The sequence below is a fragment of the Nothoprocta perdicaria genome, unplaced genomic scaffold, assembly GCF_003342845.1.
Source record: "Nothoprocta perdicaria isolate Ctin4 unplaced genomic scaffold, notPer1 scaffold_41, whole genome shotgun sequence".
Lineage (NCBI taxonomy): Eukaryota > Metazoa > Chordata > Aves > Tinamiformes > Tinamidae > Nothoprocta > Nothoprocta perdicaria.
In genome coordinates, this window is record NW_020455655.1 from 556,841 (window position 1) to 574,901 (window position 18,061).

Here is an 18,061-nt window from a genome sequence, read left to right on the forward strand (position 1 = left end):
ACAAGAAATTACTTCAGCAACATACTTTTAATTCTTTATTTTCTATTGGGTTATAGTCCACTCCAACACAGCAGGGCAAGCTCCTCAATTCCCACGGTATGTTTTGAAATGTTCTGGAACTGAAGAACTGTGAAGTACACAACAGCAATATCCATACTTGGTCAGAAACTTAATTTCATGCAACTAAACTATTTCAGGATTCATCATCATCTTCTCTAACCTATTTCAAACTTTTGAATTGAACATCCTCCTCATCATGGGACTCATTTTATACCTGTTTCTCTGCTTTAATCATTGCCAACATACGAATTCCAAGGACATGTACATGTCTATGCTCAAAAGCCAGGACAAAGGTGCCCCCACGAAAGTCCTTCAACCAACAACTTACAGTTTACCCTGCGGCTTGGTTTGGCATCCACACAGCACTCCTACTCCAGAGGGCTCCTGCAGCACTTTGCTAAGCAGCTGCTAATGGCACAAGGAGTATGTAACACACTTCACCTGTTAGTAGGTGAATTTATTTATTTATTTAGAAATTTACCCTTTCAGGGGATCCACTTCGGCAAAGTTCCACCATGTGAAATGCTGTTGAGACATGGATCAAGAAAACTGTCTCTGCTTCAAAAGTTTAGAAAGCAAAAATAAGCCTAGAAAGCACATGGAAAGTAACATAATTTTTGTTAGCCTGAGAAGGCAGGGATCAGCAGCAGCCCAAGTCAAGCTAGCTTTCAGGAATCTTCAAAATTAACCCTTAGCTGCATGCCTTTGCACGAATTCCTTTAGCATGAAAGAGCCAGCATGGCAAAATTACAAATAACTTCATGCATCAGCAGAGGGAAAGCCAACATAGCTCTCAGGCCTTGATCAGCACAAGAGGCTGGAGGAAGGCAAGGGTGATGACAAGGCTCAGCAGGACTAACATGTAGCGGCGTGGACAAGAGCAAGGTGAGAAGTGACCTGCACCCACAGGAGAAGAGCGCTCCAGGGGCCCAGGGCCCGGTGCAGCACAGGGACTGAGAGCAGATTAACACGTGTGACTGAGGGAGCAGACCGGCCACCAGCGTGGATGCCAGCAGATGAAGGTGAATGACTGACAGTTTGCCACATATCAATGCTTCATGTTTCATATCTCAAGATATTCAAATGAGCAAAGTATCTAGATGTCCTGGTGCACAGCTGGTACCTAGATGGGAGCTGCAGGAAGCAACAGGAGGAGGATGTGTGAGAGGTGGCAGACACAGGGAGCAACAGGTGACAGGGTAGGGATTTTACCACAGGGACTGCACAGGAGAGTCCCTTGGACTGCAGCATTTGGGAAAGAGTAACTGCCTGCTACCAAACTGGTGGTGATGCAATTAGCTGCTTTTTASCCTTGGAAAATGGTAGAAAGGCTCTCGTCCCACATTTCTAAACAATAGTGTGCAGCTTTTTGCATGACTTGCATGTGGAGGATCCTTGATTTCCAGTGATCCCATTCCAGCAGGAAGATGTATCACCCAGGCAGGGCCTTGTGCACACTGCTGCCCTGCACAGGCTGCTGCAGCAGTTCCTCAGGAATGAGATTTTGACAGGCCCTATAAAGAATCTCTGGAGGTTCTGTTAAAAAACAAAAATCAATTCATAATAGGCTTCAAATAAATAATCCTGATTCAAATACTAGTTGACACTGGAATATCATTGTGAAATATTTCTCAATGCTGTTGCTCATCTCTCAAAAATTGTAATAAAAGGCAGGAAAGGAATAATTGTAAGGAATAATTTTATCCTTAAGGAACAGCAAAATCTGCAAACTTCACAGGACCTATTTTCTCAAAAAAAAAAAAAACCCCACAGAATGTATCTCTATTGATTTACATTATCAGAATATGAAAAAACAGTATTTCAAAATTTGAAACCAGCGTACAAAAATATGGAAAACCGACAAGGCCTTTAATATAAATATTAAAATTTTCTGATTCATCTGACCTCTTGATGTGCTTTGTAATAATCACCAGAAGGAAACAGCAGTGTTCCTTAAAGTCCAAACAGAATCCAAGTTACAAAATAACTGGAAATTCTTACCTATTCACAGCACGGGACAAAAACTGTTATTTTATGGTGTCAGCACAGAAATAAGCACTCCTGAAAGTAAATTAACAGCCTAACTTATTGTGTATTTATCATAGGTGTCCATGCATACATCTTCCCCACACAGTAAAACCAAGATCATCTTAAATAGATTATGCCTCTGTAAAAGTACTTCACATTTATACAAGAGCTTTCATACATGAAATTTCCATGCAGTAGCTCACAGGCACCTTAGCTGACTTTATGGACATGTGTGTTGATACTCTTTGTAAGTGCTTTCTTCCAAAATGAAGCCTTCTCTTGTAGATGATTCATCATAGGCTGCAAAAGTGTACTAAGGAGCTCTCTTTGCCATTATCTCAAAACATGGGTCTTTTCACAAGGGTTAATTGCCCCAAGTGCTGTGAAGAGAGACTCCAAATGACACTAAAGTGTATATTCTTACAATCATAAGGCTGATACCAAACCCTTCCTATAGCTGTAATGTCATAATTTTAAGAAAAAAAATCCTAGGTCAAGAATTTTCATTATCCAGGTTTGGAGTTTTAAGGAGTGCTACATAAAAATCAGTTACGTGGCTTATCTTCAGACATCTCTCTTGAATTYAGTCCTCTTCTGAAAGATAATCTTCATCTCTCACTTCTCTGTATTGCATTGAGGCCTCCCCCTCTGGTTCAAACCTGGTCATTTTTATATTCAGTCTTTCTGCAAGTTTCTGTGCTGCAAGTTTGGCTTGCATTTCCTATTGAAAAAAAAAATCAAGTTAAGAAAAGCATTCATTTGTCAAACTTATCCTCATCATCAGAAGAATCCTCTAAAGGAAAAACTTGTCATAATACTATCAGTAACTAGTTAACTTTCTAGTAATTATTGGAAAGAAAAAAACTTTAATACATTACTGTGCTATTAATTTTGAAGACCCTTTTATGGCTGTGTGACGGGCATCATCTGACATACACTAATGTCACCTCTAAAGGAAAAAATCATTCTATGCAGGAGAGCAGCCTTGCGCAGGAGCTATGCAGCCAAGAACAAAGCCTGTCACTCAGCAAACAGTCTTGTTTCCATTTTCCAAATTAATTTCCTTCCTTCAAATGACAAGAAGATTAAATTAGCATATGCTTGAAAAATGCTAAGTGGCAACAAACACTTTTACAGAAGTGTTTAGTTTACACATTAGCTCAGCACCATGGGAAGTCCACACCAAAATGCGTTAGAGGAATTCACTGTGAAATCTCCTAAATTTTAAAGAACTTAAAGATATTAAAGAACTTAAGAACTCAAGATATTTCACACGCGGAATAAACTAAGTCAGGTGTACCAGGTGTACACCATGCAGGTGTTCCTGCATGTTCTAGGAATATCAAACTCTAATATGCCTTCACTTATGCATGGGCTATGTATGGGCTATAAACTCATTAAAAAACAAGAGACAAGGCATCTTAAATTTTCAGAGATAAAGCAATTGCATAGCTGCACAGAAAGACTAATGCCAGATTTTGTTTAATACATGAATAGAAGTTTCAGAAGGGTAATTACTTTTCAGACCAGGCCTTAGGTACGTACCTCATAAGCTTCTTTTTGCTGTATCTGAATTGCTATGGACTCCTCTATAGATAATAACTTAGCAGGGGCATGATGAAGTGGTGGTAGCCGAGCTGCTGTGATGTCATTCAAATGTTTCTTATCCCTAAGTCGTCTTTCTTCAGGAGTCATTAGAGAGCCAGATCCCTCAGGGGACTGACTGGATGAGGTACCACTGTGATGATGTGATGATCCACTTTGCTCCCCTGATAATCTATAAGCAAGAGAACATACAACTYGTGAACAAATTTGCAACACAAGGTTGATTAACTTCAGTTTTGAAACCACGTTACTTTCAACATGTAAGAGCTAAAAATATTACATAGTATGTCAAGTGTTACGACACTATACACAAGGTAAAAAGCAGCAGTATATTAAAGAGTTATACAGGTGAATCTTTTTCACCTTTCTAACTCACCTTAAAAGGTTAATTATCCCTTAGCCAGATACAGTTTCTCTGCATAGTGACAATCCTGCAGGTTACCCCTGATAGTAACAGTCTGCCAATTAAGCAGCATATATGAAAGAGCAGCATCTTAACAAACAAGGAAAGCATAAACCATCACTGCTATCCATATAGTATGAATTGTAACCTCTGCAGTGGCAGAAAAGGAGCAAAAGCCGGAGAATAGTAAAGTTCTGGACAATCCATAAGAAAGTCCTGCCAATTGTTTAGTAGTTTTGCAGCTCAGACTACAAAATTCTAGGAAGATTTACACTTTTTTAAATGGGCAGAAGCGCCATATAGAGTCTGTACATAGTGCTGAAGAACCAGTATGTTGACATAGCATGAAGTCGTATGACTTTAAATCTCTGCAAGCATCACAAGAAAATAACTCCACTACACTTGATGTGTATAATTTCTAATTTCATACAAACCAATTGCTTCACGCTCCCTAAACCCTACTCTTTTAATACTTACATATTTGTTTTAAACTTGTTTTTCTTGACGATGGGGTTCTTGGCTCTGGACTCCAGCACTTCAATATAATGGGGCGTCTTGGCATAGAGGCTGCCGAAGACGTTGCCCCTGTGCTTAGCGCCGCTCTGCTCCCTCTCCGCGGCTCCTCCACTGTCACCCGCATCTGCAATTGAAACTTTCTGGAAGGCGTCAGCCAGCAGGTCTTTACTGTGCTCCGAGCCGCCCGCTCCTTCCGCGCCACCCTGAGCGTTATCCTGGGGGAGCTGCTGCTCGCTGCCCAGACCCCTGCGGGCGGCCGACGCGGGGCTCATTTCGCAGAGGCCATTGCTGCCGGTTTCGGGGGTTTTTCCGTCGCCTTCCCCCGACGTCCCCCRGCCGTCACGGGTCGCCGCGCGCTGCTCCTCCTGCCGCACGGCGCGGCCCAGCCTGTCCGCCAGCTCYGCCACCTTCCTGCCGCCATCGGGCAGCCGCGCCACGAACCGCCTGGGGACGAACACAGCGAACACCCGCGCCGTGAGGCGGCCCCGGCCTCCCGCCCGCCCGCGGSCCCGGCGCCCTCCCGCCGCGCTTACCGGTCCGCCAGCAGCCGCTGCTGCCGCCTCAGCATGTCGCGCAGCTCGGGCAGGCTGCGGCCCCGCAGCTCCGCCATGTTGCCGCCGCGGGGCCGCCCGCATGGCCCCGCCGCCGCCGCGCGGGCCGGCCGCCGCCCGCCGCTTCCGCAGCGCGCTGCGGGCCGCCATCTTACCGGAAGGGACGGCGGGGCGGCAGGGCCGCGATTAGTCGGAACGCGAAAGGGGCGGGMGAGGCCGCGGGTCCTTGCGTCGTTCCCGCCGCGCCCAGAGCCCCGCACAGGCCTCAGCGCCCCCTTTTCCCTCGATAAAGTTTTCCTTGAATTGCGTTCACCTTTAAACGCGCTTGTGCACGGCCTGAGGGCTGGGTGAGAAAACTCCGGTTGCCTTGCACAGGCCCTCCCAGGCCACACAAGCGCCAGGGGCGTCAGTCAGCTCCTCCATCCAACAGCAGCACTAACACTAACGCTAACACTAACGGCCCTAGAGAGGTGGCAGGTCTCAGCCTTGTTAAGCTGTTCCCAACAGCCTAAGCATCACACACCTTTACAGCTATTGTAACCTTGCTGATATTTACATGTCCCATTTTATTTGGARAATTCTCACATACCTCAATTTTTACATGATTGCTGCTTGGTGGTTGATGAACATCGAGTTCTCCTCTCTTTCAAGTTCTAGTGCTTGAGCTGGGTGGGAAGGCCATGACTCGCCAGGGCTTCGAGGCAGCTGTACACACGTAGAGAGCCCCACSTGCTGGAAAAGCTTGCTGAGCAGGAACGAAGTAAAGCGTATTGAGTATCACCAAAGTCCCTGCATGTAYGTCGTTCTATGGAGCAGTTATCTCCTGTACAAAGCTAGGGACTAGGGAGAAAACTGCTTACCTACTCAGTTTAGCTAGCCATGTATAAAAATTTCATACGTCTAAAACAAAGATTTAAAGCATCTCACCAAAACTTTAGTATGCAACCCAAAAATCTTATGTTGTAGACTTTCAGYGCATGGCCCATCTTGGCAAGATGTGATGAGAGCCTTTTAGCAACCTGCACTGAAAACACATACACAGGGAACCATTAGCTAAGTAAAAAATTCACACTCTTCAGCTAAAGGTTGCAAACCAGTAACATTGTAATTATCATCTATCAAAGTCATCTTCTTAGTTGAGATATTGCTTGTTTCATTCCGACTTTTAAGAGATTTATCTCTATTACCAATAAATGGATAAGAAATGAAGAAAAAGACTATATTAATCTCATTCTCATTCTGCTGTAAAAGAAAGAACATCCCAGATGTGCTCAGATATTACCTGTGGGATTGGGAGAATGCATTGTTTTGGAAGCTACATTGCCCTGTTCTTGCTTATCCAAYGCAGTTCAATAGCTCCTTATTTGAAAAAAAAAGGTGTTCATCTACTTCTGTTACTTGGCTTTCAGAAGAGTTTTTGGTCTTTAAGGAGGGAGTGTCTTCCTGTTCTTAACAGCCTGTCTGCCAAAGAAAACACTGACAAGAACATCAAGGCTCCAGAATAAACACTTCTGTGTTCATATGTCTTTTGAAGGCACCAGACAATGTACTATAGCTTACAAGTTTGTAAGGGAAATTTATTTCTAAATGACTGCTGACACAATAGAATAGAAAGCTTAAATACAGTGTTTATTGCAATTTATACTTTTCACACCCTACATTCAAGATGTATTAAAAGCATACAATATAATGGCATTATTTRTATTTATACAGCATATATGAAACTGTATCCCAAAATACTTTCCAGAAAATCTGGACTAAATCACAGAAGAATACATGGTACAAATGACGGAAGTCATACAATTGACTTTTGCAATTCCCWGAGCCTACCTGTATGGCTTTTATTGATGGCTGCAGAAATTTTACTAATTTCTAATGTTATAGTACTTAATCCCAAATTGACGTCATTTCTACTGGTGTTTACAGGCTTTTCAGTTAGTTTTGTAACTACCTAGGCTAACTGTCACTGCTGCTGATTTGACTGGTATACTCCATATTCTCATATACCACACTTATGTAAATACTTTTTCTTTCATAATTACCACATCAAGACCACTAATTCAATCTAATGATGTTCATCCATCCCACTGCATATATATAAAAATATAGCATTGGTTTCAGCCCTAATTTGGTTTAGAAAAAAAAAAYGCATATTCCATCAAACAGTTAGGACAGATTCATACAGGAAAAATTACAAGAAAGCTTCAAGGTCTTGCTGCAGAGCATCATTTTGCAAGGCTCAGAGTTAGGATACCTTGCAATATGTTCAGACAAGATCCTCATGACTTTATTAAAAGCAGAATGAACTTCCTTTCAAAGTCTGTATCAAAACGGCATTTTGATATTCCATCCTGCTCTCTCCTGACATTTACTTAGTACCTCATAATCATCAAGTTTTCTCTATTTTGGTCAAAGCCAGACAAAGAGATAAAATATTTTTAGGTATTTAACCTTCAGTTAACATTCTTCACAATCACGAACAGTTTAGCTTATCTATAAATTTAAGTTTTATCCATCCACCTTAAGTTTGATGGAAACTTTCTGAAACTATGGTCAAGAATTAAACCCCTAAAATACAACTGGATTATTTTGGCACATAGGATGGTAAAAAGGATTATGTATGATCTGAGCCTGTATCCCTAATTGACATCAGCATGCTCAGTTGGGATTAGTCTTCAGGTTCTTTCTCCTCAAAAGCAGGCTTGTCCTCATATTTGCTGTTAGCAAACACTAGAGGGAGATAAGATCACAGGTAACAAGGTTTGTGCCTGAAATTTGGGTTGCATCATTCCCTCATCTTTTGGGCTCATGAATATGCACTACCAATTTGTTGGCACAACCAATGTTGTGCCATTTAGATTTTCACTTCTTGATCTCAATTGTTCATATTTAACCAGTATTAACCTGAACTCAGTCTCTCAAATCCATTCAAGCATCAAATCTTAATTCAAGGAAAAATAATCTAGGCAAGATTAGGACTAGAGTTTCTCTACCTCTCAGATGTTTCTATGCATTTGGCATTAGATAGAAAACAATCTGCTAGGTATAATGAGAGAGTGTTTTTCTAGGCTGCAGAATTCCCTATTCCCAGGGACTTTCTCATCGAGCCTTATCCCACTGTAAAAGAACATTTTAAGCTTTTATGAGTTAAACAGTTTGTGAGGAAAAAAATAGCATATGTATGAATCGATGATGATCGGTTCATAAAGTCTAGGGAAGTTTGAGATTCCCACTTTATTCTGTTCATATATCATCAAGAAATTAATGTTCCTGCAAGGTACTTACACCAGATCAAAACATCCTCCAGTCCACACTTCTTTATTTAGTAGCACAGTTACAGGATAAGCAAAGTTCTCTAACAAATTCATAAAAACATAAAATACTGCAAAGATTACTATTTTAAATATAACTCTATTGAGCTTGAATTTGAACAGGCAGTGCTCAGTTTAACARCTTGCATTAGACTGGAGACAAAGCCAGTCCCTCTGTGAAATCCTGTGGCAAGATGAGTGCTTTCTAGGATCCAACATTAATGATACCAAACCTAAGTTGTTGGTTTTCTACAGCAGTAATTAATAAGAAAAAAAAAAATACCCTTCACTCATGTTGAAAGAATTACCAGGAAATACTTATAATTCATTTTAGTTTGCTAAAACTTGGAGATCTCACAGAATGTAAAAAATACCTGATATATTAAAATAAGTCAGCATTAGAGGCAGTAATTCCTGATGGCATATATGTCAGGGATAAGATTAAGTGTTTTGGAAGAAACGRTATTCAAGATCAAAATTGTTATTCACATGAGAGAGGAACTTGCAATTGCTATAGGCAAAATCCTGTTTAGTGAGAATTCCTTTCTCCAAAAGGAACTTAAAATCTAAGTGACAGGGATTTTCCTGCACAATTACTATTGAATACATCTTTCACTCACCCTATAACTGGTGAAGAACAAACCAGTTCATTCTAAAGTTGCTCTGTGTCTTGCTGTTCGGGGCAACAAACATGACATTCTCCTGCCTGTGCTGAGGGGATTCTTGGAGAGCAGCTGCAGTTGCATCCCTCACTCCCAGCAAAAGGACACTGGTCATTAGCAGGTCTCACTGGTCACAACAGGTCTCTGTGACAGGGATGAAGAGCCCTTATGCTGTGTGAACGGACAARAGGGAGCTCTCACATTAATGCCCATTGCCAAGTACTTTAAGATTTTGCTTCTAGTAGTATTGAAAAAATATATTAGAGCTTCACTGTACAAATAGAATTACAACACAATTGAAGGAAAAAATACTGTACAGCTATACAACTCCTTCCTTACTAGTATTTGAAATGACACATTGCACTACACAGCTTCGCTCAAAGAAGCAATATTGACTGCTGTTTCATCCCACTTCTTCCATGTCCCCATCACAGGTAATGTCAGTAATAACTTCAGATGGAAGTTACTAAAAAGCTGCTTTCAGGATAAATTAGCAAGACTCCATGCTGCTGTTCTTCTCTATGGCTTGATAAAAATTTATCTAACCAAGCTGCAAAGGCGCAAGATATTTGCTTATATTTAAAAAGCACACTGACGTGAAAGCTCAAGATGTACTGTTCTTTGTGCTATATTCCAGGACTCTTTTGAATGGAGTGTACGTCCTCCCCGGCCTTGCACCTTCAGGAGATCTTCTGTCCTCAATATTTGTACTGTTAAGGAGACAAGAAAAAGCTTACCAAGTTTAGCACGACAGTATCAGACAGCTGGGCTGGATGTGCCACTGCAATCAATCATTTTATTGACAGGCTAAAGTTCTTCAGCCTATTGGATATGCTCCTTTTTATTTTTTTTCCTTTTTTTTTTTTTCAAAACTATAATCTGCTCCAACAGTTTACAAATACAATTATTTACAAATTAGCACTAATAAAGGACACTGTGAAAAGATTTGCTATGAACAAGTAGAAAAACTAAATACCTGAAAGGAAGATCACATCCTACACCAGTATCTCTGGTTTCTATATTGGTCTTTGGTTGGTTTTCCATTAAATAGTCCAATTTATCTTGTAATTCTTTATTCTAGAAAACAATAGATTTCAACACAAGTTTGTTATATTTAAATAATAACAATTAAGCAAGTATTACAGCAAATTGACTTTTTTTCCCCCATTATAAAAAATGTAAAAAGATTTATTAAGCAAATAAGATTCAGAGGAAAAAATAAACCAACAATCTTTGTTCAGAAGCCTCTATTTTAAGCACTTATCTTATTTCAAGCGCTTATTTTAAGCACAATACTGTTATAAAGTTGTATATTGAGAAAACTAGCATGAATACTGAGACTTTGTATTACATTCTTTATGTGATCGATGTCATAAGTTTGATTTTCATACTGAAGAAGAGTAAATACATGTAGTAAATATCCATCTGGGTAACATAAGACAACATCAAATCCACTTTTAACGGGTTCATAAAACAATCAAAATAACATAAACTTAAAAGGTAATGCCTTACCTCACATTCTAAGAAAGAGATTTTTTCTAAAAGCTGTACTATAAATAATTCTTTTTCTTTTACTTTCTTCCTTAGCATTTCAATCTGTATAGAAAAACAAAACAAAACATTAAATCTGATGGCAATCAAAAGACGAGGGAAGAGATGTAGATACTGCAGGAAGAAATAGGTTTAAATTCACTGTCTGGCCACTACTGAACACCTTCCACAAACTGCCTCGATCCATGGATTCACTACCATCCCACATGATTATAAGTGTAYATATAAAGACTATACATGCTTACTTACATGCGACAGACTGAACTAAGGAAAATGGCAGGCCTCTGCTGGTATTTACTCTTGTACCAAAAATACATTGCACATGTGCTAGTTTCTTGAAGAGTTTYTTTTCTTGCTATGCCACACACTTAAAAAAAATAATTCATTTCATACGTCAGGGAGASAGAAGAGGTTTTTTACAGGTGAACATGAAAAATAAAGTATGGTTAACTACGTCAAAAATATTGTGGCTGTCCCACATTGTCCCAGGAAAYCTCTTGACTAGCAGAAGTCTGTTCCTTTCAGGTGACCCCACTGAGAAGACAATAGCAACTAATATGCAAACAGACTGAAATTTCTCCTTGGATCAAAGAAAATCATTTATTATTCTCTCTCAACTCCTGCTGACCACAACTCTTATAACAATGGCTCATTAAAAGAACAAAACAAAATAATAGCTAAGCAGAAAATCCAAATGTTACTGCTTTTCCTCAAGGAGATTCAGGTTAACATCCRTTGGGAGGATATTCAGGAGCGCAGTGAAAGAGCAATCTGAGAAGAGGGATCCTTGCCCTCGCTTGCATGTGAGGAGGAGCAGGGAGAATTGGAGCTGACGCCGCTTCCTGGGCTTGGGCAAGGCTTGTCCCACAGCAGCAGCAATGACAGCTGGGAATGGTGCATCATCACTTTGCTCTCCATGTCAAGTAGGGTCTAGTTAGTATTTTTTCCAGCTGTATTTCAATCCACCTTCCTTTCAACTCAGAAGATTTGAAAGACTACTTGAAGTAATATTTGTAATATTCTGCCCTCCTGGGCATGCAAGGAAGCAATTTGAACACTGTATTAGCATGAAAGCTTTAAACCTACCACAGGCTTAACGCAGATGACACAAAGGATGACACAAAGGATTTGAATAGACAGCATCTTACGCCATAGTGCAGGGAAGACCCAGGTGTGATCAAACCTGATTGGATTACCCTTCAAGGAAACATGCCACTTACAGGAAAGTAGGCAAAACAGGAACAAGTTGGTGGATTATATATAATTTATTATATTGAATGAAATTAAACCTTAATTTAGTACATTTGCCTAAGTTACACTGCATAAAGTAAAAGTGCAGTGGTTTCCTTTGAGAAACGAATACAACACGGTTTACAGAACCACACACACGCATATTGCACAAATCCAAGTCTGGAGATGGTCTCGGTTCCAASTAGTTGCATAAAGTGCAAGAACAACTAGCTCATAATAGAGCAGTGGTTWGAACTGCTCTATTTTGGTTGAACACAAGGTAAAGAAAAAGTGAAACAAAGCAAGTGAAATACAATAAGGAGAGGAGGGACTGAGCGGTAGCCAAAGCAGTCTAGTGTCAGACACAAAAGGGTGACCCAGAGAATCTCAAATTCCTTGGACTAACTCRTGAATCTGAGTCACTTCTGGACTGACTCCAGGCCAAAATTACCACCAAGATGTTCTAACATTTTCTTTGGGCAAAGTCTGAGCCCTATAAACCACCTCAGCCTCGTGGTGTCTGCAGACTTTAGCACTTCATGTCACTGCTGACTCAACAATCTGCTCCCCAATCTGGCTTTTGTGCAATTACCCTCTCAGATTTCTTTGTCACTTTCTCTGAGCATTATTTGGRCATACTCCTCAAATTCTTCTCTTCCAGCCTGTCCTACAAGGGTCTGGACAGTCTTTCCCTGGCACTCGTCTCTTCTCCTGCCTTGTATTGTTGGAATCATGAGCCACTGCTTTTCCTCCAAGCTTCTATCAGCTCTTTTACAATCTTTGCATGCACATTAGGCAGTCCAACAAAACTGGCAACCTGCTTAGCAATATGACAGACTTAATGGCCCACTCATTTCTTTGAGGACAACTCCCCTGGCAAAAGCCTTTGAATTTAGCAATCCTGGGCCACATCATCATCCTGTTTCCAGACACGGCATTCCCTTGCCTTCCCCACCTAGCCATATTCTCCACCCCGAGATGATGCTCCTGTATTTCTTCCTTCTGTTGGAGGTGAATATCCCAGATTCTGGGTGTGAACAGAAGCAAGGCCCAGTTGGGCCTTGAGTTGAGAGACTCATGTGGTCTCTCAGTGATCAAAAGCCATCACATTCTCTTTGGCATCTAAGAACAGTCACAAAAAAATGCTAGAGAAGTGAAGAGAGATAGTAGAAGGGAAATCAAAACAATTCTAAAGTAATTATCAAGACAATTCTGAAGTAATTTCAGCAGAAAGAAATACAGTTTTAAAAGAAAATGGAAGTTGTGCCCAACTGTAAAGCTTTCATAAGGAAAGTGAAATAGCAAGCAGTATTTTATTCTGTCTGTGACTCAGTCACGGTACCAGAGGCTTGAAAAACACATTGATCCATCATTCAATTGGAACAGATCCAGCTGTTATATACACTCAGTCAGCATCTACTCCTTGACACTACCATACATTAATCTAAAATCTTTATCAGAACATGACACTTAATATTATATATAGTTCAAGTATTGTGCATTTTCCTTATACRTTGATCATTAATGCATCTGGCATCTGTAACACTGTTACACAGATATGAACAAACTACTCATAWTTATGACTAAACACAGGACAAACACTTATTACATTATACAAAACAAGACAGACAAGACATTACAACATCAGCCTGAACTCTCAGACACAGCTACTGAACAAGGAAAAGAAAATTTCACTTCACAGAGTCCACCATTTCATTGGACTTAAGTGGTACTTATCAATCTAGACAACAGTTTGAATTTTTTTCAAGTATATAACAAAATAGGTAGGAGWGTGCAGCTTTTCCTTTTAATCCCAGATAAACTTCTTCAGTCTCCCCTTACTCCTTTTGTTCTAGCATTTTAAAATCYTATCACATATATCAAAAAATGACAACTTAGTAACTTATTTACATTCTTGCACGAACTTAAGAGAGCTTCCTAAGCTAGTGAGCTACATGAATACATTACATTGGTCTTTGATGTGCGTCTGTTGCTAAATCAGGCCCATAGGGCCTAGATGTCCTAATGGGTTATAAACATCTGCACATTGGCTAACAGTTCAACCCACCTTATTAAGAACTATCTTCCTAATATGTGAGTCTCCTAATTAATGACTTGGCCAGGAAATCCCCTGCTGAGAAAGCTGATGCTATGCGTGTAGAAACACTGTCTCCAAACACAAGCAGCAATTCTATTTTTGCCATAGATAACCAATGCACTGCATTGCTCAAGTCCACCAGGGAATCCAAATGCGATGCATTTTTTTGAGGGGTGTGGGTGGTATTTATGTGCTGCCATTTATCTTTGGCATCTCACTGTCATTGAAATTTCCATCTTCTTATCTTCTCTGTTTCTGTGTGGCTTCTTTTACTTGAACTAAAATGGAAACTRTGCATCCCAAGAATGGGATAAATTGCAATGCATCTGGAGTTGGGAGTATCTTGACAACTGGTTAAGTTGGTTAATTGGTTAACTTATCATCTGGTTAAGTTTTTGGTGGAAAACTTTCTTCTTTATTCCCCATTTGTGTAGTACAAAGTATCTTCTGTATTTGGAATACCATTTTCTTGTTAGCAGGCAATATATACACTTTCATGCAAGCGTCTTCCGCACAGCAGGATACAGCTTCTCTGGCTTTGGTCACCATTTATTATCCAAAGTATCTGAGACTAAAGGTGGAGAACAGCTCATGGGCCATGACCTAGAGACAGTTCAATTCAGTAGTTAGGGGAATTTCAGGTGAAATCTGAGTTCTGTAAATAATTTCTTGCCACGAAATATACCTTCCCTCTTTTACTCCTTTTCTGAATAGCTCTTGTATCTACCCACAAGCCTTGCTTGTAAGTGTAAATGTTTGTTTTCTTCCTTCTCCTGCTTCTTAGCAATGAAACACTACTTCATATAAGCTTTATGTACCATSAAAATACAATTCATTTCAACTGAAAACTCCATTTCAGAATTAAAGCGCTATTAAATCTCTCCAGGTTTGGAATGGAGATCAAGTCAGGAAATATTTTTCTTGTTGCTGATTTAAGTTTATATATTTCTTCTGAAGATTTTTGGCCTTAGCTTACGCTAAGTTGGCATAAACTAAACTCCCCTCCCCTACCCTGGCACAGATAGTTAAACAGATTGACACACGGAATTGATAAAAGAGCGAGCTTTCACTCATTTATCTGAATAACAGCAATTTCATCCTCTAAGGAAATATCATCAGAATAGCTTCCCACATGCTCCTGTACAGCCTCCTTGTTTGCATCTGTCCAACCGAGTCTCTGCTTTGGAGCCTCCTTGGTGGAAGCCTCCTCGGGTGCTTCCACCTTTCCCAGTGGGAGCCCCTGTCACTGCCTGGCTGTGCTTTACAATGGCTACGGAAGAGAGCTCCTGTTCAGGTTATGATTAGGAGAGCTCCTGTTCACATTATGATTAGAAGAGCTCATGTTCAGGTTATGATTAGTCCGCCTACACCAATTCAAAAAGGGTTCTATCAAAGTCCGAGAGGGAAGGATCTGTATTTCAGAGAAAAACTTAGAAGGAAATCATGTCCTGGCCAAGGAGCACAAGCACCCTCAACTGTGAAGTCCTTCCCCATAGGTGATTCCACTCAAAGCAGGTGGCAGATCTGTTGTATTTAATACAGCAATACCTTGAAGGTGGCTCTTTTCTTCCATAACCRCCTACATTTGCTGCTCTCTGCCAGCTTCTCCTTTCACGCACACCTATGTTAGGGGCACAGCCTTCTAATTTCTTTTAAAATGCTATCAAAAACAGCAATGGAAGTGTTAGTGCACCACAAGGTTCCCCTGAACAGCATCTTTCTCAGTTCCTTCTGGCTGCTCGCTTTCCCTTCAGGATGCCTCACATCTGTCACTTGCTTGTGATCCATCATCTTTCCCCTACAAATGGCCKGAAGAGCAATCTACCTTCTGAATTTTCAACCACAAAACTCTCTGTAATTCTCCAGCTTTGAGAGGTCTCCACATGATTCTGAAGCATGTTTGTTCAGCAGACTTGTTAAATAGGGTTAATTTCTGTTGCTGTACCTTGTTTAAATTGGAGGTGCTAAAAACATAAACCTGTTCCAGTTTACTCTGAAGGAAAAAACTCCCATTTATGCTTCAAATCTGTATCTGAACATACTAAAATGAACAAATACCCATCGCTCTAGCCTGGTTCACACAGTRTGTTTTGGTCCAGCTTCTGAGAAAAGCAAATGTTGATAATTTGGACTATTTACTTTCTTTCCACTACTGTTGTGGGTTTCCCAGGTTAGTCTGTTCTCAGTGTATTTTCATGTCGCAAGGAAGATAAGCAAAGCCACCTTTCTAGATGCTTTAGCCATTCTCTCTCAATTACATTTTTTAAATACAAGTTATTCATCATGGTAGTACCTTCAGAAACCTTAAGATAAAACATAACTTTAAAGATACTAGATATTGTTGCAGCAATGAGTAACTTTCTAGATATTCCTAGCCACTACAGGTTAAATTTAATAGAGAGATGCAAGTGCAAATACACTCTGAAAAAACACTTTTCTGAAATTTGAATAGCAGCACAATTCAAAAAAAATCCCCATTTATTATGTAAAATATGTTTTAGTGCTATTGATATCTAGTTTTTATTTTTCCTCCAAAACAGTGTCTTCAGAGCACATTCCCTTTCAACATTCTAGCTTTTAAGTATTTTTGTGCTGAACTCTCAGCAGTAGCGGCATAGTAAGTGATGCTGAAAGTCAACCTAAGAATTCTGTTCATATATTTACTTGCAGAAGAGACACAAAAGCATGACAAATACCATGCATGGATAGCTCAGGGATTTAAATGAATGCCCATCTACAATGCTCTACCTTCTGCAYAGTGGGCAACTGTTCCAGTTTGTAACCAGAAAGAGCTGCTATTTGTAGGCTTTTTATAAAGATCTCAGTCCAAAACAGAGCATAYGAGCTCCATGTGTTTGTCACCGTCTAATCTCATCAAACCTGTGGTTAGCTGGCTCTCTACCCAAGACATAGGTATTGTAGCAGGTGTACATGTAGCTCTTAAGGAAAGTGATCAGAAAGACAAAGCTAAAATATGAAAAACTAAAAGAAAAAATATAGTCCCTACAGCTATAGAGCAATAAAAGATTTCTACAGAGACTGAACTGGTATTGAAAATCAGCTGAAACAAACATTAAACATCAGCTAAAATCAAACATAGTTGAAAGTTTAGAGAGGTAGTCATCTTGCATTTTACTTGTTAAAATAGGAAACCAATGTCTTAAAAGGCTTGCTGTGCAGATGAAGGAATTAATTGACCTATATTACAAGGAATCTGCATGGTAAACTGACTTATTATGACTGACATTTACAAAAYAATCGATTCAATCCTTATGAATGCTTTTGCCAGAACACTTTATGGAATTGAAAGAATTTGTTTTACCAATTCTGCCCACTAGAGGTCAAGTTATACTGAGCCATTTACTACGGACTTGGCAATAGAGAAGAMAGTTTAGGCCACAGTGCTTGTTAGTTATCAGAATCACTATATTTGCCACAGCTAGCACACTGACAAGTCTTCTAGTACTTTTGGTTTGACAAAAGGATAAAATATAGTGATGTTTGGCTTATGAGGACATAAAACAGCCTATGGATAAGTATTTATTTTGGTAATCTATTAATTAGAAGACTGGATTATTAGATTGAAGGATTCCTTAGCAGACTACAGACTAGGTATAAAGAYTGTCAGCCCAGTTGCAGACTACCTGCCATGCTGCTTGAAAATGGCAATCTGGACTAGAAACAAAACCTTAAGTCTTGATATCAATTTTCTGTACTGAGGATATGGAAAAAAWAAGAACTTTAACAGAAAATGATAAATGCCTTTAAGTTACTTTTGCATTCCACTTCCTTCCCTGATCAGCTTTGTATCCCYCTGCATGTAAGACAGGATTCCTTGGTATCATATATGCAACTATACAGAAGGACTGTATATCAGAATCTTATAACCAATTTACAGCAGGATATATGTAGGTAAAAACTTATTATACCACTTCAACAAAGATGGAAAAAGTCCATGTTGAATCAGARACACTTGGACAGCAAATCATGAAGCACAAATATATTATAAATTGAGAAGGAATGCCTTAGATTATGATCAATGCAAA

The 18,061-nt window shown here is 39.8% G+C and overlaps 1 protein-coding gene across 3 annotated transcripts in view; it reads right to left on the reverse strand.

The window, feature by feature from the left end:
- Positions 1 to 1,964: 1,964 nt before the first annotated feature.
- MYZAP (myocardial zonula adherens protein) overlaps positions 1,965 to 18,061 on the reverse strand; it is a 43,952-nt gene continuing 27,855 nt past the window's right edge. For 2 of the 3 annotated variants that reach the window (XM_026045689.1, XM_026045690.1), the window contains exons 11-13: positions 10,649 to 10,732; positions 10,113 to 10,213; positions 7,210 to 9,846 (exon numbers count right to left, since the gene is read on the reverse strand). In XM_026045689.1, coding sequence (XP_025901474.1) covers positions 9,741 to 9,846; positions 10,113 to 10,213; positions 10,649 to 10,732 — 291 coding nt within the window. In that variant the 3' untranslated portion in view covers positions 7,210 to 9,740. 3 annotated transcript variants of the gene reach the window in all.